Source organism: Mytilus galloprovincialis, chromosome 14, assembly GCF_965363235.1.
Source record: "Mytilus galloprovincialis chromosome 14, xbMytGall1.hap1.1, whole genome shotgun sequence".
Classification (NCBI taxonomy): Eukaryota; Metazoa; Mollusca; class Bivalvia; order Mytilida; family Mytilidae; genus Mytilus; species Mytilus galloprovincialis.
In genome coordinates, this window is record NC_134851.1 from 69,399,523 (window position 1) to 69,423,503 (window position 23,981).

At 32.0% G+C, this 23,981-nt stretch overlaps 1 protein-coding gene across 1 annotated transcript in view; it reads left to right on the forward strand.

Annotated features, from left to right (window-relative positions):
• The window catches only part of LOC143059822 (uncharacterized), a 107,472-nt gene that overhangs the window by 78,959 nt on the left and 4,532 nt on the right, over window positions 1-23,981 (forward strand). The window contains exons 24-31 of the mRNA XM_076233394.1: window positions 306-335; window positions 3,599-3,790; window positions 4,252-4,335; window positions 7,771-7,970; window positions 11,218-11,382; window positions 12,489-12,500; window positions 21,025-21,233; window positions 23,453-23,625. Coding sequence (XP_076089509.1) covers window positions 306-335; window positions 3,599-3,790; window positions 4,252-4,335; window positions 7,771-7,970; window positions 11,218-11,382; window positions 12,489-12,500; window positions 21,025-21,233; window positions 23,453-23,625 — 1,065 coding nt within the window. The remainder of the gene's footprint in view (window positions 1-305; window positions 336-3,598; window positions 3,791-4,251; window positions 4,336-7,770; window positions 7,971-11,217; window positions 11,383-12,488; window positions 12,501-21,024; window positions 21,234-23,452; window positions 23,626-23,981) is intronic.

Sequence of the window (23,981 nt, forward strand, 5' to 3'; positions counted from 1 at the left end):
ATGTTGTTAATTTTTATCATTGAATTTTTTTTTATTATAGAAAAAAGCAATAAATTATCATGATGATTCAAAGATATTTTTTTTATACACAAAATATATTGTCTTCAATAAAACATTACCAAATTATAAATTTTAAAAAATGTTTACAATTTGAAAGATTTTTTTTATTCTTGCATAGAAAATTTTGTAATATTTGATTTCAAATGCTTAAAAAGTGCTCAATTATTTTTTTATATAAAAATTTTAAATATGATATATGTATCAATCATTTAATTTCCTAAATATATAAAATCATAATTTTACAGAAGACAAAGGGTCGCAAGCAAAATCAGACGGTGAGATTTCACGGTTGATGATGAATGTTTGGAGCCAAATTTCACCTGAGTTACTTCCCCTTACACAGACTCATTGAGTTACTTCCCCTTACACAGACTTATTGTTGACACTAAACTGTGAACACAGTTAATATTAATCCACCAGAATTGTTTTCACTTGTGAATTTATGTAAGATTATCTTTCATTCAAATTAATGATACCAACTTGATTTAGGGTGCAATCAACAGTTTTTTTCTATGACGTCACATTTTGAGGGACCATGCATAAGTGACCCTTAGTGGTGGACTGATTAATAAAGATACTTGTATAAAACTAGATATCACTGGAATCAGAATGTTCTCTAGTTTATAATGAAATAAAAATAATGTGTACTTTTAATATATTAAAAATATTCCATCCAATGAACATGGGGGAAAAAAGGTCTAATTTGAACATAAAAAACTTGAAACCTGGTCATGTGCACACCCATGAAGACATGATCCATGCACATTTTACATGATCAAAACTGTATGAAATTTGTAGGTTTTTACCTGGACTTTCAAAAAAATCTTGTTTCAGAGTACGGTTTCCTGCTCCGAAAAGAGCTACAGTGGCTGCAAATAAGTTTTCAATTTTCACTGCCAAAAAAACAGGTTGTTTACAGTGTTGTCTCCCCTCAAAACATGTAAAGTTAATATAATTTTTAAAATTATTTCAATCATTCAACCTGTTTTAATTCAAAGCTAATTAACTAATTTTTACAATCAAATACAAAAAACATGATACTTTTTCACCAATTGAGTAAATAAACAGGGGTTTCCCTCCATGGTTATTTTTAGTCGGGGAATAACCCCTAGTTTTTTATACGAAACTGTTTATAGCACCCTTAACACATTATACTTTAAATAATGATTGAATTATCTCCCTTTGTTTATTTGTTATCTCCCATTGTTATTTGTTATCTCCCTTTGTTATTTGTTAATTCCCATTGTTATTTGTTATCTCCCTTTAATAAATTTTCATTCATGGATATTTCATTAACTGGATGTTAAAAGTGCCCTGAACAATCAATCAATGTATGTTTCATGTTTTTATATTGAAATATTCTTGATTTTATAATCAAAAATTGTAATTGAAGCATTATAAGGGACGACATCAAATGTTCAATGAATGATAAAAACTTAATTCATATAGTTTTTTCACTGACCCCCCTACCCCGCCCTCTTAACTTAATTAGGGGAAAATGATTGACCAATAAGGATGTATATAAAATAGATGTCAAGTTGACAAAACTTGCAGCAATTTTGACCCCCCACCCCCCAAACTATTTGAATTAAGTTTTTTTTTATCCTTCATTGATTTTTTTATGTCCTCCATAAGAGTGACAGCACCTTTTGTTCTAGCACAATGTAAAAAAATGTTATATTTGTTATTTATTAATTTATTTATTTCCAATCGCTTTCAACTTCTACTGGTATAACAAACTGGTAGCAAATGTTCTGTTCTATTTAAGCATAGTACTTGTTGACCTTTGTTTGTTATTTATTTTTTTGTACAATAAAATAATTCTTAAATATTGTTCTAAATTGATAAAAAGTTATAAAGATGGCTTGTTTTTCAATTGAAACTTTAAAATTTACGTGTTATTTGAATGCAGTTTTAAAACCATAAAACCTGCTAGAATGCTCCTGCCGCAATTGCTGGATTTGAAATCACAAATCACTATTTCAGTGTTGACAGGCTATATTGATACAGTAGTTTTAAACTTCTCAGACCACTTAGCCACCTAGGCCCCCGCTAAGAACTAGAGAAATGTATTATAAAGCACAAGCTGATAAAATTTACTTGTGTACTTTTTGTCATCTAGAAGTTTAAAATGGAAAACAGGAAAATTGTTACAGTGAAACCTGATATAAACCAAACCCTGAATAAACCGGAAACCTGTCTAATCCAAACTTGTTCTGAAGACCAATCATATCACATTTTATGCATTGTGAACCTGATGAAACCGAATACCTACCGAAATCGAACAAAATCTCAAGTCCCGAAAGGGTTTGGTTTAGTCAGGTTTTACTGTATATGAACTTTTTTATCAGATCCATTGGAAGAATATTTGAAAAATCTTGCAGAAGGTAAAACAAAAAATTACAATTTTTATATTACCATAGAAAATTTACCATTTTACCATAGAAAATTTACCATTTTACTATAGAAAATTAGTACATGGGTGTGGTATACATTTTTTCCCTACTAAGTTATATAATAAGCAAATATGACTTGCATAGAAACAGAGTATAAATATTGATTAATTTGATTACAGCTGGATTGGTGAAAAATATTGCATATCTTCTCCAAAAAATGTTTAAGAAAATGGAAAATTCTTAACGTAATTAAGCTGTTTTCTAACCACACATGATTTTGAAATTTTATACAACAAACTGTTCTTGCAAAGTTGTTTTTAATTTGATTTCAATTTCAAATTTATGATTATACACACACAATGAATTAACAAGATTTTTTAAGTACAATGATGTTGCTAAATTTTTTTATTCTTTTTAAATATTTAACCGTAGCATTCAATAAACCTTTTACCATTTTACCATTTTTAGTATGTAAATTATTATAGACACCAGGATTGAAATTTTATATTAACGCCAGACAAGCACCTCGTCCACATAAGACCCACCAGCGACGTTCAAATCAAATAGTTCTTGCGATTTTCATAAGAGGTTATGGTTTTTATAGTTTTTTCGATGGGTTTTAATGACAGGCTGAGGTTTTAGTAAATAAATTTTTGGTTTTCATGGACACTAAATTTCATAATTTAAAATGTTACAATATTTTAAACATTTCTATAGATGAGATATATGGTGGAAGAATTGATATAAATTTAGTTTGAATTAAAAAAAAATGATTGAAGATTTGAGAAAACTGTCAATGATATAAAATACGATGGAATAAAAGTAATTTTAGGCCTCTGAAAAGTTTTCTAGATTTGCCTATATACCATCAGAAAAGCTTGAGACGAATATTTGAACGTAAAGGATGTATAATTAAAGCACTAAAACATAGTGAAGAGCTATTAATTATATGCCCAAAATGGACCAAAAAATAATAGTTAAATCTGCCTGAGGCCAACTGCCTGAGCGAGTTCATTTTCATAATTAATTATATATAAATTCAATTAAACATTCAATTTAAGAAATGTATCCTATTTATAGCTTTCAATAATATTATTTACAACAAGTTTGAATGATAGAATGATTCATAATTTATGTAACAGAGAAAGAAGCCATACCTCCAGCAAAACCATCTTCTGCCAAGCGAATCTCCGTACAGCCACCAATCCAGGATTCAAACTTACCTCCCCTGCCACCAGAAATTCCTAAAGTTATAGATCATGGCCAAAAATCTAAGAAATTTGAAGGAGCTACCAATGAACCATTGCCTAAACCACCAGTAAAGGAACCAGTTGGTGAGAGACTGCTGTCAGCAGACGACAGTTATAGTCACATGACCTTTGCAGAACACAATTTAATATCACATGACTTTTGGAGACAACACTTTAACTTGTATGGTTTTTCTTTCAGAATGTAATTCTTTCAGGACAAGATGTAAAGAGTTTATATGTTTTAACATGAATTGATAATATGATATGAGTGTTTTCTTCATGTACATGTATTTTATACTTGGCACACTGTGTTGGTGTGCACGATCACATTCTGCTTGAGGCACATTTTGTGTAGTTTTACATTTGACATTATAACTTGTTTTGGTGTGTTTTTTTGGTTGATCTAAAATCCTAACTCTAATGGGCAGTTTTGAACTTTCAGCTTTCAGTTTTTTAGCATGACCAGAGATCTGAGTAGCATTTTGGATTGTCCAAAATCAGTATATAATTTTATACTTTTATATCTTAATGTTTCAATTCAACAGGAAAAGTAAATACAAAAGGAGAACTGGAGAAATTGTTTGGTGAATTAGGTCTCCCACCAAATAAACCGACTACCAAGAAGAAGGGTGAGACAAGATCTCAAATCTTATACTCTCCACTAACACTCCTTCCTGCTTTTATTGTTATCGATCTCCTTTGAAAAAATTCTTTGTAGAGAAACTGGTATGAACTTTATAGTTTCACTTAACAAGTTAAAATTGGATTATATTTTTAGTTTGAAAATAAGGATTCTGATAAAAGTGGTTATATATATAATGATTGCAAATTTGATAATTATCAAACAGAGTTCAGATGACATGGTTATAGATAAATATAGGTCACCATACAACCTTCAACAATGAGCAAAATCTATACAGTTTCGTCAGCTATACAAAGTTGCGACATGACAAATTTTAAACAATTCAGATGAGAAAAATAACTCCTTAGTTTTCGATAACAAAACAATTTACGATAAACAAATATGACAGACATGAACCAAAGACCACCACTGAACTACAGGATCTTGACTTGGGACAAGCACTTAAAGAATGTGGCGGTGTTAAACATGTTTCTAATTTCTCTACCCTTTCCCTTACCTGGAATAGAACAACACAACATTAGAACAAACTGTTAAAATCATATACCAGTTTCTCTATTTTTACCTCCATGATCTATTTTTAGAAAGGATACTGTTTTACTGGTCTATATCTTTTGCATGAGTTCACTTGAATCTTTTATTTTAGGAGCTTTCAATCTCTTTTTTTATAGTCTTACTTTGCATGTACAGTATAAAACACAGGTTATAACCCTGGCGCATGGTAATTTATTTTATTCATTATTCTGCACATATATTGTGGTTTCATTTGTTTTCGTGGGAGCTCATTTTTCGTATATTGTGAAAAAAAATTGTTTTTTCATGTTTTTTTTTTTTTTTTGTAGTTTTTTAATAAAGTATACATACTTTAGCATATAGAAAATTAATTCTTCTTTGAATATTTATTAGGTTTGTGTTTCATATATATCAATGAAATCTGCAAAAAAAATGGGTACACCACGAATAATAATGAATCCACTGTAACTGTTTCTGTATCTATACACCTTATCGCTATTTGTCCGCCATTACTGGATATCACACAGGTTCCCGTAAAAATATGACGTCATAAAACAAAATATCTGACGCCACAATGGAAAAGTGATTGTTGTATGCGTCAAAAGTTCAATCGGCCGGGTCAGCTGGGATAAGCGATAAGGTGTATTGTATAGTTTAGTCACCACCTTTCTTATCGTTAAGCTTCAATGTGCATTTGATGAAATTTAAGGTGTTTTGAAATTCAGTATGTGTTGCATGGTGCACTTTTCTGGCCATTGATTGTTTTTTTTTTCATATTAAAACAAATCTACCACAAATGGACAACATATACTTGAATAGTTTAGATTCCTTCTCAAAACATCTTTATATTGATATGTTAATGCAGTGATTAAAAATTTCCTATATCTTTGGTTTCTCACATAAATTTGTAAATTTTAAAATTATGAGTCAGGCACTTTTCTTTAAATTATTATTATCAGTGATACATAAAACTGACTTTTAAGTTCCTTTTTTATGATTTTTTTGTCGAGCCTGCAACTTTTGTTGCAGAAAGCTCGACATAGGGATAGTGATCCGGCGGCGGCTACGGCGGCGGCGGCTACGGCGGCGGCGGCGGTGTTAGCTCACTTCTTAAAAGCTTTATATTTCAGAAGGTGGAAGACCTGGATGCTTCATACTTTGTATATAGATGCTTCATGTTATGAAGTTTCCGTCAGTCACATGTCCAATGTCCTTGACCTCATTTTCATGGTTCAGTGACCACTTGAAAAAAAAGTTCAAATTTTTTGTAATGTTGAATTCTCTCTTATTATAAGTAATAGGATAACTATATTTGGTATGTGCGTACCTTGCAAGGTCCTCATGTCTGTCAGACAGTTTTCACTTGACCTGACCTCATTTCATGGATCAGTGAACAAGGTTAAGTTTTGGTGGTCAAGTCCATATCTCAGATACTATAAGCAATAGGGCTAGTATATTCGGTGTATGGAAGGACTGTAAGGTGTACATGTCTAACTGGCAGGTGTCATCTGACCTTGACCTCATTTTCATGGTTCAGTGGTTATAGTTAAATTTTTGTGTTTTGGTCTGTTTTTCTCATACTATATGCAATAGGTCTACTATATTTGTTGTATGAAATGATGGTAAGGTGTTCATGTCTAGAGGGCAGATGTCATCTGACCTTGACCTCATTTTCATGGTTCAGTGGTCAAAGTTAAGTTTTTGAGTTTTGGTCTTTTTATCTAATACTGTATGCCATAGGTCAACTATATTTGGTGTATGGAAATATTTTATGATCTTTATGTCAGTCGCCCAGGTTCAATTTGACGGTGACCTCATTTTCATGGTTCATTGCACAGTGTTAAGTTTTTGTGTTTTGGTCCATTTTTCTTAAACTATAAGTAATGGGTCAACTATATATGTTGTATAGAAGCATTGTTAGCTGTACATGTCTGATTTGCATGGTTCATCTGACCTTGACCTCATTTTCAAGGTTCATTGGTCTTTGTTTAGTTATCTTGGTTAATGTTAAGTTTATGAGACAGTTGAAATAAAACTAAGCTTTATACTTAGGACTATCAACATAATATCAATGATTAGTATAGAAGGCGAGACATTTCAGCGTGTGCACTCTTGTTTAAAAATAATAATACAATACTTAAACCAGAATTCAACATGTAAGGGCAGGTAAAAGATTTGAAAAAAATGTTCAGTTGTTTTCCCCTATGCACATATAAATTGGTTGATTTGCACATTTTCTGTGGAATCCTGTTTGTGTAGGGGAATATTGTATGTGATAATTGCCTTTAAATGGTCTAAAAAAAAAAGCCCCCAAAAAAGTATTGTACACACAATTATTTGATTCTCACCAAATCTGAAGACAATTGCATTATTTTATATTTCAAATTCAACATCTGGGGAAAAATGTTTATTATTATAATATTTTAAACACCAACTTTTGCATGAGCACCACTTTATTATTATGTAAATGTACAGTAAATTATTTTTTGCAGTTTCTGTGCACATATATTTTTACAGGTATACACAATCAAATAACTGGTTTGTGTGCATGTGGGAATTTTAGATTTATTATTATACATATAATTAAATGAGACAAAGCTACTTATATCACTGAAAAAATATTGTTGCTTCTTATTTCATTGTAATTGTTAAATGTGTTTTAAATATTTTAGTTTTAAACTTTTGTTGAATTGAATTTTAAAATAAAATATACTAATTTTATAATAGATGTAGTTACAAAATGACAAAGTCTCTTATATTCTTTCTTTGAAAATAAATTTGAACATTCTTGTTTTTTACCAGTACTTACAATATCTTCTCTCATGTCTATGTGTAATTATTTATATCATGCATATTAATCAGTTTAGTTTACGATCATCTCTTTTATATTTGTTGATGGATATCATTATAGGTAAGCCAAAAGACAAAGGCAAGAAAGCACCTGCCAAGAAACCAGGCAAGGCAACTAAAGGCAAAAAGGCAAAGGATGAAGAGCCTAAACCTACTCCCGTTGAGCCTCCTACAGAAGAAGCACCTCCTAAGGAGCCTACACCTCCTCCCTCACTACCCCCATTGGAAGATAAAGGAGCTTCTGATAATGAATCGGATAAGGTATAATTATGTTCCTTCTAGATAGAAATTAAACCTACTCCTTCTGAGGAGCCTCTTACCGAAAAACCACCTCTGCCCTCACTACCTCCATTGGAGGATAAAGGAGCTTCTGATAATGAATCGGATACGGTATAATTATGTTCCTTCTAGCTAGAAATTAAACCTACTCTTTCTGAGGAGCCTCTTACAGAAAAAAAACAACTCCCTCACTACCCCCATTGGAGGATAAAGGAGCTTCTGATAATGAATCGGATAAGGTATAATTATGTTCCTTCTAGCTAGAAATTAAACCTACTCCTTCTGAGGAGCCTCTTACAGAAAAACCACCTCCTCCCTCACTACCCCCATTGGAGGATAAAGGAGCTTCGGATAATAAATCGGATAAGGTATAATTAATTATGTTCCTTCTAGATAGAAATTAAACCTACTCCTTCTGAGGAGCCTCTTACAGAAAAACCACCTCCTCCCTCACTACCTCCATTGGAGGATAAAGGAGGTTCTGATAATGAATCGGATAAGGTATGATTATGTTCCTCCTAGCTAGAAATTAAACCTACTCTTTCTGAGGAGCCTCTTACAGAAAAACCACCTCCTCCCTCACTAACCCCATTGGAGGATAAAGGAGCTTCTGATAATGAATCGGATAAGGTATAACAATGTTCCTTCTAGCTAGAAATAAAAACTACTCCTTTTGAGGAGCCTCTTACAGAAAAACCACCTCCTCCCTCACTACCCCCATTGGAGGATAAAGGAGCTTCTGATAATGAATCAGATAAGGTATGATTATGTTCCTTTCAAATTCTTAATGAAATACCAAACTTGTTAAGTTTAGAAGGATCTTGTATGAAGGGCTGCTTCCTAAAGAGCTCATACCATTTCCTGAAGAGGAGTGCATACAGAACCCATATCATTTTATTAACTGGATCTTCCTAAAGAACACACACAATATTTTTAAGACGAACTAAAATAAACTCACACAAATCCCAAAGACGAAATTCCTTAGGAACCCACAAAATTCTATAAAAGAAGCTTCCTAAAGAACCCAAACAATTTCCAAGAGATGCGCTCTCTTAAGAGATCTATCAATTCCCTAAAGAGTAAGGATAAGCTTTCTGAAGAATTTACAGAAATTCCCTAAGTAAGATCTTCATAACGAACTCACACCATTCCCTGAAGAGCAACTTCCTTAAGAACGTACACAATCCCATGAGGAGGAACTTCCAAAAGAAATAACACCACTCCCTGAGGAGAAAGTTCTTCCAAAACCCACATCATTCCCTAAACAAGAACTTTCTATGAAGCCACACAATTCTGTGAAAACAAAATTCCTAAAGAATCAATACAATTCTTTAAAGACGAATTTTATAAAGAAACTGAAAATTCTTATCAGAGGACCTTCTAAAACTACCACACCATTTGCTAAAGAAGAACTTCCTAAAGAACTGATACAATTCTAAATAGTAGAGTTAAAAGAACCACACAATTAGCTCCAGACAACTTAACTTGCAGACAAAAAGTTTGATAAAAATTAAATTTACCATAATATAAAACTTTTTGAGTGAAAAATATGATTTAAAAAAATGTGGTAAATAATTCATTTTTTTGCAACAGGTCAAAATAAAGGTAGATTGAACTTGAATGAAAAGCTGTTTCGATTGGCTGCTATGATTGATGAACTTTGTTGTTTCTTGCTAGTATTGTAGAAACAGGCTTATTATTGACAGTTTCAGTAGAATAATAGGAGATTCGGGTATATGTCAATGGAGACAAAATTAAGATCCCTAGATTTTAAAATCAAAGTAATCTTGACAGCTTGACAGATGTGGTCCCTGATGTTCACATTTTAGTATTTTTGTGCTCTTACCTTCATATTGTAGTAACACATAGTTAGACTATAAATTCAAATACAAAAAGTTTTCAAATGTGTATTGAAATTTATTTTTTCGACATTCAAAATAAAAAACCCTAATAGATATAAGAAGATATGGTATGATTGCCAATGGGACACTAACTCTCCATCCATCAGTCACAATTTGTGAAAGAACAACCATTATAGGTTGAAGGGTCTTCAACATGAATCCTTGGCTCACACCCAACAGTTAGCTATAAACTGCCCCAAAATGACTAGTGTAAAACCATTTAAAAGGGAAAACAAATTTATAACAAATGAGAAACATTTATGAATCACATCAACAAACGACAACTACTGAACATCGGGTTCCAGATTTAAGACAGGTGCAAGCAAAAAAGATTATGCAGCGGGAATAAATGTTTTTGAAATAGGTACCAACCTTCAACCTTACCAGAAACAATAGTGTAACATCACAACATAGAAAGAGGCTGGCAATATGAAATAGAAATGAAATGCCTAACAATGAGTAGGGCATTTTTATTGTCATTCATCTGAGTATACATTGTTAAATACTATTTATTTGATGTGTAACAAATTTTCAGAGATCGAAAGTTTCTACAAGGTCAAAAGCTAGTACGACAAATCTAAGGAAATTTCAGTCAAAGGTAGTGGTGGCAACAACACAGAATGATTTGTTTTCACATTCAAGGGAGATAACTTGTCACATTCAAGGGAGATAACTTGTCACATTCAAAGGAGATAACTTGTCACATTTAAGGGAGATAACTTGTCACATTCAAGGGAGATAACTTGTCACATTTGGCACAGAAAGTTTTTAAAAGGGAGATAACACATCTCTGATGTAGCACATTCAATTTTGTTCACATATTTGAAAATTCACATGATACACATAATCAGATTAGTTTTTTTTTCTAAAAAGGGAGATAATTTTGAGCTGTAACTGTATGGAATGATCTCAACACAACTTTTAAGAAAGTGAAAAAGATCCATTGTATTTTTCATAACTTGATATGTGTTATAATAATTTCAGACATTTTCACTTTTTGTTCACAATCTCACAAAATTCACCAGTGGTAAAATCAAGATATATATAATTCTTTTTTTTAATTTTTTCTCTTTTTATTTTCTTTTATATAATATTATTAACAGTTTCATTATATGATTAGTTCAACAATATAGATTATAAATATAATTTAAACAAATCACTATGGATAAAAAAAAACTGAGATAAAAAATTTTGAGGTCGATTGAAACAAAAATTCCAGCAATTTTATTTCCAATATTAGATGCATACCAATTTTAAATAATTTTGCTCTGAGAAGTGAAATAATTTAACAATTAAATCATTTAAAATTTTTATTTTGTATTTTATAGGAGTCAATTGCTGAGACTGCTAAATCGTCTGAGAGTGACTTTGAGTTCCACTTTGTACGTGAAACACCATCGCCATCACCCCCACCACCCCCAAAAGCACCGTCCACAATACCGTCGGTTGACGATGAACCAACAGACGATGAAGAGAAACAGGAAGGAGAGGATGTAAGACTTTTTACCGCCATTTTAAATATTTATGTCAGATTGGGTTCATGGACTTGCTGTCATGGTGATATGTTCTTTGTTGCTATGGTGATAAGTTCTTTGTTGCTATGGTGATGTGTGTTTACCAGTTTTGGGATTTGGAGGAAATTTGAAGTTGCTATTCCTCTTATTACTAATTTTATGAATTTTGATAATTTAAAGTTTCTTTAAACCTTTCATTATTTCCCCTATTTTTCCAGTTTTGTATCTTTATTTAGTGATCCTGAAAAAAAAAAATTTAAATAAGATTCCTTACTTCATAGTCAAAACTTTTTAAGGGTTTAGGAATTCTTCATTGATATAAGTTTCATTAAACTTAACCAGTTCCAGCTAAAATGTGAAAATAAATATATCTTTTCTGAATAATTTATTTAAAGCAAAAGTAATTTGTTGCATAAAAAGTAAAATCACAAAAATACTGAACTCCAAGGAAAATTCAAAAAGGAAAGTCCCCAATCAAATGGCAAAATCAAAAGTTCAAACACATCAAGCGAATGGATAACAACTGTCATATTCCTGACTTGGTACAGACATCTTCTAATGTAGAAAATGGTGGATTGAACCTGGTTTTAAAGCTAGCTAAACCTCTCACTTCTATGACTTTCGCATCAAATTCCATTCTATTGACAAAGAGTCATATTTCGTTTGTTATTTCTGAGGAAGGCAATAGTAAACATCTTATATTATTAGATTGCAGGTCAAGTGAACTTACTCTCTTTTTTTTAATAGACAGACCATGGCTTTATGATAGTTGTTAAACCTGGTTTAACTTATATGTAGATATACACTTCTTTTTTACTACAAATATTTTAAATGCAGTTTCAAAAGTATCTGTCAAAGAGCTGTTTTTTGTCTAGTGACTGAGTGATATAACTTGGTGTTACAGCTATTATTTTTGTGTGTGACTGAGCTATTCTTTTTTCGTGTGTGAACAAACAATTTGAATTTACCAATAAGATTCAATAATTTCCAGGCCAAGAGAAAAATGAAGGTAAAGCTATAGATGACCCATATTTGTTTTGTAGAGCATATGAAATATACATGCTTTATTTATTATTTTATTTTAGGGTGGACAAAAGGTAATTTGGAATGACCTCAACGAGACCCTCACAAAGTGTGAAACAATACACATAATCTTACTAATTCATATTCACATATTTTCCCCATTGTAAATCTCCCATTTCAGAACTTGAATTTCTAATGTTTAAATGTGTATCCGAAAGATTATGATACTATGAGAATTTAATCATTTTTGTAGGGTTTAATTCTCATTTGTTTGAGTGAACCATAAAATTGAGTGTTCAAAAATGTTTAAACTTTTTATACTTTATACACAATTTGTGGTTTGGGCTATTCCATTAAAATGTATGTGGGAGGGTATGATTTTTAGGGACTTTCAAAATATCCCTACAACCAAGAACCATATTTAGATAATTTTGTATATTGTAATAGGTGCATACTAAAAAATAGACCCATGACCCAAATTCAATAATGTAACTTCACTTCCTACCCTCCCACATACATTTTAATGGAATAGCCCAAAACACAAATACGAAGTATCACAAAATAACAATTTTTTCCCTCAAATCATGATAATTTGTATCCATGAAAATGAATACTGTGTTTTAAAAACCGTGTTAATCTGTATTCAATTAAAGAACATTCATTGCATTTTTCTATTCTCTTCAAGTTCTGAAACATTAAACTTATAAAGTTATATATTGGTTCAAGGGAAATAACTCTGAAATATTGTGTCAATTACCTCCCTTTAATGAAAAATAACTGATTCTTGTTGCATGCTCTAAAAATTGAACCATTGGAGAAAAATATATATAGACATAAACTGAAAATGTCTGTGAAATTGTCATATCGGGCAATTCAAAAAACAAAAGAACAGTTCTTTTATTGCTGTTCTTTATCTTAAAGGCATATCTATTTGAATTAGAAAAAAACAATTTGTGAGCTTCTGAATGTTTTAAAATAGCTGATTCAGATCAAGTTCTATATTATAATTTTTTTAATTTTTTTTAATTTTTAGTTTACAGCATTACAAAATCTTATCTATGTTTTAGTGTTCCAAGTTCAGCACCAGTTCCAATTCACAAAATTGTTTTTCTGCAATAAAATTATTTGAAATTCAAAGATTATAGGAAGAAGTTGAGGTCACTGTAAATACTGGATATAATGAGAGTGAAAACATATAATTTGACTTTCCCTTTTGTATTATTTATTTATTTGTTTACAAAAATTTTTTGGTGAGTTTAGATAATTTTTCCCTAGTAGGTATCTATATATAGATTGTTATATATATACCCAGTATACCTGATAGAATGTTGAATGAAGATATTATATAAATTGACTCTTTGACAAAAACCACCATGCTGACTATGCAGTATGGGCTTTGCTAATTGTTGAAGGCCCTACGGTGACCTATAGCTGTTAATGTCTGTGTCATTTTTGTCTCATTGGCAATCATACCACATCTTCTTCTTTATATGCAGGCCTTGCTAATGACTAGTAAACAATTTGTCTAAAAAATATTGTAAGATGTTTGACAATATTTTCTAAGAAATGAGATTTGGAGTAGAAGGGGTTTTTGGTGGAGACCCCCCAGAGTATCTGACGGGTTCAATATAACTGAGAGGCAAAGTCCAACCCCCTACATCTGGGGACTTGTATTTGATGAATTACATAGATGCCAACCATTACGATTTTTTCGTAGTTTTTCCGATTTTGCGATAAAAACTACGCTATTACGGTCAAAGTCGAATAGTTACGGATTCCCAATCATCGACGTTCAATTTTGTAAAACATGGATTTTTATCATTGCTTTTCCGTCCTGGTCCAGTATTTAGGAAACGCCAATGTAATGCTTCCGGTTTCTCGGGAGTTATCAACCTATTGTTGGGTAACTAACTGACTTCCGAAGAGGCAAACTTGCATTTTATTAAGTAGCTTTCCCCCTTTCTCTACTTCTCCTTGACAAAACAAAAATGTTTGAGTCGAGAACATCTGAACAATCAATGAATGGAATACATACTACAGACAACATGTTAAATGACAAATTTTAGTGTACATCACTTTGCAACCACTCGTCAGTAATTTTTATTGGTAAATGCACGTTTATGAATGATTACTGAAAACTTTTCAAAAATACGGAAAATTTGATAGTTTGTTACTGATTGTGTCAAAAGGGGGTTGGCATCTATGGAATTAATGTCCAGTGGCAAATATTTCATGCATGTTCAGGACAGGAATTAATTAAAAAAAAGAGAGGCTTAAGATACATGTACCGCAAGAAGTAACAAGATTTAGCCTTTTATAGCTGACTATGGGGTATGGGCTTTGCTCATTGTTGAAGGCCGTATGGTGACCTATCGTTGTTAATGTCTGTGTCATTTTGGTCTTTTGTGGATAGTTGTCTCATTGGCAATCATACCACATCTTCTTTTTTATATAAGAAGTCAGAGAGAGACAAGACAAAATTATGGCAAAATAAGATGGAATGATAAACTGTGACCAGTCTCTAAAATACTACATTTGTACATATAAACTTGTACTAAGCAATACAAAGCATGACAAAAAAATCATGTATGCTCAAGAAGGGTAAGCAGATCCTGATACACATGGTGAACATGTTGTAAGTCTCATTCAGGCAATGTAGGAAAAGAAAGAAAAAAAGGAAATTTATGTTCTGAATTAGGCTGTCTTGTGTGTTCTGGCATAGGAAGAGCCCTCCCCCTATTCATTCATTTAAGAGTAGGTACATTTTTGGACAATCATCTAAGGCTAAATATGATTTTCTGACAATTTTACACACCTATCTCCATATATGTCTTTTTACTGTCAAAATTTGATCAGTGTCATATCCAGTCGCAGTGTTTATTTCAGGTTAATGTTATATCATTTAAGTTTCCAATTTTTATGCCCCACCTACGATAGTAGAGGCCACCTACGATAGTAGAGGGGCATTATGTTTTCTGGTCTGTGCGTCCGTTCGTCCGTCTGTCCGTTCGTCCGTCCGTCTGTCCCGCTTCAGGTTAAAGTTTTTGGTCAAGGTAGTTTTTGATGAAGTTTAAGTCCAATCGACTTCAAACTTAGTACACATGTCCCCTATGATATGATCTTTCTAATTTTAATGCCAAATTAGAGTTTTTACCCCAATTTCACGGTCCACTGAACATAGAAAATGATAGTGCGAGTGGGGCATTCGTGTACTGAGGACACATTCTTGTTTGTCTAGCTATGGCTAGGCCTTTCTGTCTGTTGTGATGCAAATCACCAAATTATCAGTCAATCAAAAACACCTAACATTTATAACCCCTTTTAACTCAAACCACAATATGAAACTGTTTTAAACTTGAAGTGATCATTATAAACTCTTATAACATCATAAAACAAGTATGTTTAGATAACAATTAACTTTATTATTATTCATAATTTTATAATACACAGAATATTTATTACACCTTGGTATTATGATATATATTGAGGCCTTATATTAAATAAAAAGGTGTTTTTTTCGCAGTTGGTAAATTCCTTTTCAAAAGGAATGATTATATATGAGCTTAGTCAGATAGGATTGATCTTATACATAAATAAATTAGGTTTGGATGAAACAAGTCTTCTGATTGACTAATGTTGTTTTGTTTATCAGCTCATAGACATAATTTGGTCATGTAACTATGACGTCAACAACGTTTTTTTCATGGTTTACTCTGGTTAAAAATGGAATTTAAATTAGAATTAAATTATAAGAACTGACTATAATATTTTTTTCTGTCTATTCAAAATAACATAAAAAATGTGGTGCACACTTTACGTGGGTTATTTCATGTACCATTCACCACATTTTTGATGTTATTTCGAATAGACAGAAAAGATATTATAGTCATTCATTAAATAAATAAATATCAATCCATCTGAGTTAACCAATTGCAGGTGGAACAAATCTCTGTAACTGTTTGAAAATTGAGTTGATATAAGAAAACTACAAACCAGTCAAAAATTCATCTTTTATTTGGTATTTGTATGTTCCAGAATGAATTATCAGTTAATATCGTTTATGTATACTCTGCACTTGCATAAGGTTGGTTTCTATCGAAGGTAGCTCATAGAATACAAATCTTTTTAGTGCTTTGAAGAAAAAAATACAATCCTACAATGTTTATAGGAACAAAATTAAATGTTTTATGTGTGGCCTTATCATATAAATTTCGAGTGTCAGTTCAAGTAGTGATCATACAAATTTCATAGTTTAAAAAAAGAAACTTGTGTAGAACTAAGAAGATATTATCAAATTGGTTCAAAATGGCGTACACGTTTGTTTCCCTCAAAATAGAGGTATGATTATCTTCAATATTTTTACTTACCACAGAAAAAGAAGTAAGCTTTCAATTATTATCATCATAATACATGTACAGTGAAACCTGATTAAACCGAACCCTGAATAAACTGAAAACCTGTCTATTCCAAAGTTGTTCTGTAGACCAATCATATCACATTTAATGCATTGTGAACCTGATGAAACCAAAAACCTGCCAAAACAGAACAAAATCTAATGTCCTGAAAGGGTTTGGTTTAGTCAGGTTTTACTGAAGTTGTATGCCCACAGTAGTGGAAGAAAACATATATATTTCCAAGGTATTCAAATCTGAACTGTTTATATGAAAGGCTGCAATATGTTTTCTTCATAATCCATTTGGATGAAGTCTGTCAGATAGCTCCAAGCTTCTTGAAGTTTGAAATCATTGGAGTCTGAACAGGTACTGGTGCATATAAAAGTTTCAACATTTATAAACCGGATGATAATTTGTTTCAGACAATTATTCTATTATAATAAAGTGGGATACCAACCAATTGAGCATTTTTATTTAACATGAGTAGCAATTGTTACTGATAAAATCTTCATTTTCACACAAGTTCAAATTTTGACATTTATTTAAAGGAAATTTACTGCACATGTGACTAGACTTTATTTGAATATGGAGACATTTATTTGATAATACTGGTCATAATACATATACTTTACATAAATTTTACATAAAAACTAATTGTTTTATCTTAAAAGCCAAGGACAAAGGTAAAAAGCATGGTTTTGAATGATTTTTTTTTTACATATTTTCACACATCATGACTTACTTCACTTATGTAAGGTTATCTCCCCTTAGAAATATTATTGGATTGCAATTTAAAATTAGAATAAATAAATAAAGATGTAATGTAAAGCTATTGTCAATCAATCAATGTCACACTGATAATTGCAGTTATTAAACAAGGAAATAGCACCAACATTTTTGTAATTTTGAATTTTTAAAAACAATTAAAGTTTTTTCCTTTTTTTTTTGCTAATTTCTGAGTTATTGTTGAATTTGATTTTGTTTTTCAAACTAATAAATTATAGAATTTATTATTATTAATATTATTATATACTTGCAAAATGAATCAAAAGTTGTAAGAAAGTATTAACTTCATGAAATTATCCTGTGCATTAGGGGAGATAACTCTGTTGAGGAAGGTTAAACTTGCTTAAATGTAAACCTGTGAGGATTCACTTTTATTATGAATGTCAAATGACATTTTTATTGACTTAAGGGGCATTAGGGCTCAATTTGCTTGTGCTTGACACAATTTTAATGATTTATTAAATTGCATTACATTTTATTATGCTTTTGTGAGGCTTGAAATGATTAAATCACAACTTTGATAATGATTATACTTAAGCTAAAAAAAATGTCTGCCTCAAATGCATGAACTTAATATGGTATGATACATTTCTTGATGGAAAAAAATCTTGGTGTTTTCTGATTTGCTGCTTTGCAATTAAAACAAATGAATGTCAGCTCTAAGTCTGACAAATGCATCATTTTGAATATGCATGTAATATTTACTGCTTGATATTCAACAATGAACATAATCCAATAAATCAGTCAGAAATATGGCGGACCCAGCTGTGTTTGTCTTCATTTAAAAAGATCTTTTGCAGCACGAAAAGATTTTTCACTTTAAATTAGAGGTGTTATAAGTATGCATGGATTGAATGCTTTTCTTAAAGTGCATTTTAATTTTCAGTTATTTAATTCTTTACAACAATAAAGCAATATTTATTGCTACAATGATAAAGCAATTAAAATATTTATAATAATATTTTTTTAACAATTTGATATAATTTTTTAATTTCTTTTGATAACATCTAATGATCTATTAATTTACAAAGAGGAAATGTGATGGGTTAACAAAAATGACACCTTTAAAATTTGTAATTGAAAACTGGAAATTTGAAATTAGATACTTAAAAGTCATATTTGTGTTAAGATTTAAAATATTAAGATATAATTGAAAATGATCTGCCATGTCTGAAGTTAAATGATTTAAAAATCATTATAATTTTATTGAACTAAAGTCAATATTTTAATTAAAAATCATATTTTAATTGACTACACCATTTCAAATAATAACTGTTGTAATATTTTATTACTGTGTGGCATGCAAGTTGTGAGAGAATATTTAATTATTTAATATAATTGTAACTTTCTGCACAAACTTGAACTATTTTTGGTGTGTGTGTGTGTGTTTTTTTTTTGTTTTTTTTTTTTTAAATTTTAAACATAAAGCAGAATTAAGGAGTTAGTGTATGAATAGAGATTTACGTATTTATATTATTAACCGGATTTTTGTGACAAAAATGTCGGTTATTGATTTGGGGATGTACGGCGGGCGGGCGGTCGGGCGGGCGGTCGGGCGGGCGGTCGGTCGGTCGGGCGGGCGGGCGGGAATCAAATGTTGTCCGTGCATTAACTCATGAACCGTTCAACCAAAGCTTTTAAAATTTTAATATGTTGTTACTGACAACTAAATGAAGGTCAAGTTCAATAATGGCGATTTTGACTTTTACCGTTCAGGAGTAATGGTTCTTGAAAGATTGAAAAATGGAGTTTCCAGTCGTGTCCCTGCATTTACGCATGAACTGTTCTTCCTAAGCTTTCCAAATATTAATATGTTGTTACTGATGACAAAATAGAGATCAAGTCCAATAATGGCGATTTTGACTTTTACCGTTCAGGAGTTATGGTTCTTGAAAGATTGAAAAATGGAGTTTCCAGTCGTGTCCGTGCATTTACGCATGAACTGTTCTACCTAAGCTTCCCAAATTTTAATATGTTGTTACTGATGACAAAATGGAGGTCAAGTTTAATAATGACGATTTTGACTTTTACCGTTCAGGAGTTATGGTTCTTGAAAGATTGAAAAATGGTGTTTCCAGTCGTGTTCGTGCATTTACGCATGAACTGTTTTACCAAAGCTTTCCAAATTTTAATATGTTGTTACTGATGACAAAATAGAGGTCAAGTTCAATAATGACGATTTTGACTTTTACCGTTCAGGAGTTATGGTTCTTGAAAGATTGAAAAATGGTGTTTCCAGTCGTGTCCGTGCATTTTCTCATGAACCATTCAACCAAAGCTTTTGAAATTTTTATATGTTGTTACTGATGGCAAATTAGAGGTCAAGTTCAATAATGACCATTTTGACTTTTACCGTTCAGGAGTTATGGTTATTGAAAGATTGTGAAATGGCGTTTCCATTCATGTTGTTGCATTTACTCATGAACCATTCAATCTAAGCTTTTCAAATTTTAAGATGTTGATACTGATGACAAAATGGAGGTCAAATTTGATATTGACGATTTTCACTTTCACCATTCATCAGTAATGGTTCTTGTGATATTGCCAGGACACAAATAAATATTAATAAATCCGGTTTGCTGTCGTTGTGACAGCCTCTTGTTTTTACACATAATTTTACTGGATAAATATTTCATTTGGTAAGTTTCACATTTGCTTATATATATACATCCTTCTCTTGGTTAAACTTATATTTATTCCTCAGTAAAAAAAAATTGGCAAATTCTTAGGGTACTTTGAATTGTCTTCCGATCTTTAGATGTTGAAAGGGAGATTAAGTCTGATAGGACTTTAACTATTCATTATGGCTTAGGTTACTGTAAATTCAGAAATTATTTCGTGCATGGAGATTAGTCCTAACTATTCAATATGGTTACTCTAAATTCAGAAATTATTACGTGCATTTATTATTGCGATTTTGTTATTTTAGACTTAAATGTAAGTTTATTTTTACGATTTCAAAAAAAATTCTGTTTAATTCATACATGTATAAAATATTTCAAAATGGGAGTTTAAATTATTTAAATTATTAATTGCGTTTACAACTCTTTCGCATTTTTCGCAATAATAAAAACCTTACAGTACTGTTGATTCATTATTATTTGTTGGATATCAATTTTCGTGGTATACGTGGGAACAGGTAAACCACGAAATTAAATGTTCAACGAATATCACATTTTATATAGGCTAGTAAGCAGATTTCGGCAAAACCACGAAATCAAATATCTATGAACATACAAATTTTCCTTAATCCACGGAAATTGGTATTCACGAAAATAAATGAAATTACAGTTTATCGATGATTTTTTATGACAGCTGAACCAAAGACTGTTTATGAATATTTCAGTTGTAAAATAAACTTACCATATTTTCTTTTTTTATATAACTAACGATTCTTAATCTTGCAAATCATTTTTAGGATGAAGCAGCTAGATTACGAATGATTTCCAATCGTGAAGCCAGGGCGGCCAAGCGAGCCGCACAAGCTGCCAAGCGTAAAGAAGACGTGGAAAGGAAAAGACGAGAGAAAGAAGAACAAGCAAGAAGGGAAAGAGATGAACATGAAAGGGCTGAACAACTTAAGAGGGAAATGGAGGCTGAGAGACGCAAAACACTAGATGCAAAACGGTATGTTTAAGGTGGTAGACCTTGGTTCAGGGAGATAACTCTTTAAATCAGTTAAGCGTTTGTAAAAGTCAAGTTCATCAATGTATTTTAAGCATTTACCTGAAACAGATTGAAAATAATCTATGTAACCTAGAAGCTTAGAATATATTTTTGAAAATGGTTGACACAAACGTACTGATGATTTAAAGAGTTATCTCCCTGAACCAAGGTCTACCCCCTTAAGAAAAGGATTGCACGATTTTCTCGCTTTGTTGAAGATCTATATGAAATGAAGTTTTATTATCGCTATTTTAAGAAATTTTCCTTTGATCTCGCTGACTGATAATTTCCTTTCTCAGCTGAGAGTCGAACGATATGAAAAATTATCGTTAGAAACTGAGGGGGCATGTGGCGTTGACATGAAATGGACAACGTCGTCATAGTTAACATAGCGATAAACAGATAGTTCACCTCAGAAACTTACAAAACCTTTGAATAGACTTATTAAGAAGGGATATAATTACGATACTGTTGTCAAGTCATTAAAGATTGCATATTTTGGCGTTAATATTGAGTCACTGATAAGGTCTTTGCATCGGAACTAAACACATTTATTCTAAAAACAGTTGTTGGCATGACACGGGTTATTAGATATAGGAAGATGTGGTGTGAGTGCCAATGAGACAACTCTCCATACAAATAACAATTTAAAAAGTAAACCATTATAGGTTAAAGTACGGCCTTCAACACGGAGCCTTAGCTCACACCGAACAACAAGCTATAAAGGGCCCCAAAATTACTAGTGTAAAACCATTCAAACGGGAAAACCAACGGTCTAATCATATATGTTATGATGGTATGATACTAAACCCCTAACGGGAAGGATTGTGCCTGATGTTCATATGATGAAATCATAATCTTTCAGTCAGTTTAGTTGAAGTCTGGAGCTGGCATGTCAGTTAACTGCTAGTAGTCTGTTGTTATTTATTGGGACAGGAGCCTCTGGCCTTTGTTAGTCTTGTATTATTTTAATTTTAGTTTCTTGTGTACAATTTGGAAATTAGTATGGCATTATCACTGGACTAGTATATATTTGTTTAGGGGCCAGCTGAAGGACGCCTCCGGGTGCGGGAATTTCTCGCTACATTGAAGACCTGTTGGTGACCCTCTGCTGTTGTTTTTTATTTGGGCGGGTTGTTGTCTCTTTGACACATTCCCCATTTCCATTCTCAATTTTAGCATTGGTCATCTCAACTCCATTGCTTTTCTTACTTTCGCTGTGCTGGCTCAAGCAAGAAAATCATTCTCGTTGAGATGATCAACAATAATCTATAAATACAAACAAACTATAACATGTAAATTGTCATGAAAAAGCTGTTGGTAATAAGAACTTAATACTGTGTAGACCAGCAAGGTTTGGGAACCATAACTCATCCTCATAAAGCTGTACTATGAATATAGAGACCAGTATCATCACTCAGTGGATTCATTTATTTTCGTGGATTAAGGAAAAGTTGCACTTTCGTGGATATTTAATACCGTGGTTGTGCTAATGTCCACATACAAGCCAATGGAAAATTTGTAATTCAGTGAACATTTAAATTTGTGGTTCACCTGTACCCACGAAATCCACGAAAATTGGTATCCAACGAAACAATAATGAATCCACAGTAACCTTATTTTTTCACTGACCCATCTACCCCCCCCCCCCCCCATCCCCCTTCTTAAATTAAGTTGGGAAAAATTGATTGACCAATAAGGATATATATAAAATCGATGTCAATTAAACAAAACTTGCAGCAATTATGACCCCACCCCCAAACTATTTGAATTAAGTTTTTTATCCTTCATTGATTTTTATGCCCCACCTACGATAGTAGAGGGGCATTATGTTTTCTGGTCTGTGCGTCCGTCCGTCTGTCCGTTCGTTTGTCCGTCCGTCTGTCCCGCTTCAGGTTAAAGTTTTTGGTCAAGGTAGTTTTTGATGAAGTTTAAGTCCAATCGACTTCAAACTTAGTACACATGTCCCCTATGATATGATCTTTCTAATTTTAATGCCAAATTAGAGTTTTTACCCCAATTTCACGGTCCACTGAACATGGAAAATGATAGTGTGAGTGGGGCATTCGTGTACTGAGGACACATTCTTGTTTTATGTTGTCACTTAAGAATGCTTGCAGTTAGGCTTTTGAACAAGTTTAAAACAACATCTTTCACATATAATTTAAACACTTTTGTAGACAAAGAAAAATGGAAGAAGATGAAGAGAGAGAAAGAGAGGCACAGTTAGAAGAGGAGAAAATGGCCAAACAAAAAGCTGAGGCAGAAAAGGAGAGAAGAAGGAAGGAGGAATATCAACGTAAACTGGAAGAAATGAAGAGAAAACAAGCTGAGGAGGAACAGAAACGTTATGGTAAGACAAGTTGACTGAATGTTATTTCATATAGATCGATCTGTCGATGGTTTGTTGCTTGGGGTCCAGTGGCAAATATTTCATGCATGTTTTGGATGAGAACAAATTATCTAGTGTGGATTCACATAGATCAATCTGTCGATTGTTTGTTGCTCAACATCCAGAGGCAATTGTTCCATGCATGTTTTGCATGAGAACAAATTATCTAGTGTGGATTCACATAGATCAATCTGTCGATTGTTTGTTGGTGGCAAATGTTTCATGCATGTTTTGCATGAGAACAAATTATCTAGTGTGGATTCACATAGATCAATCTTTCGATTGTTTGTTGGTGGCAAATGTTTAATTCGTGCATG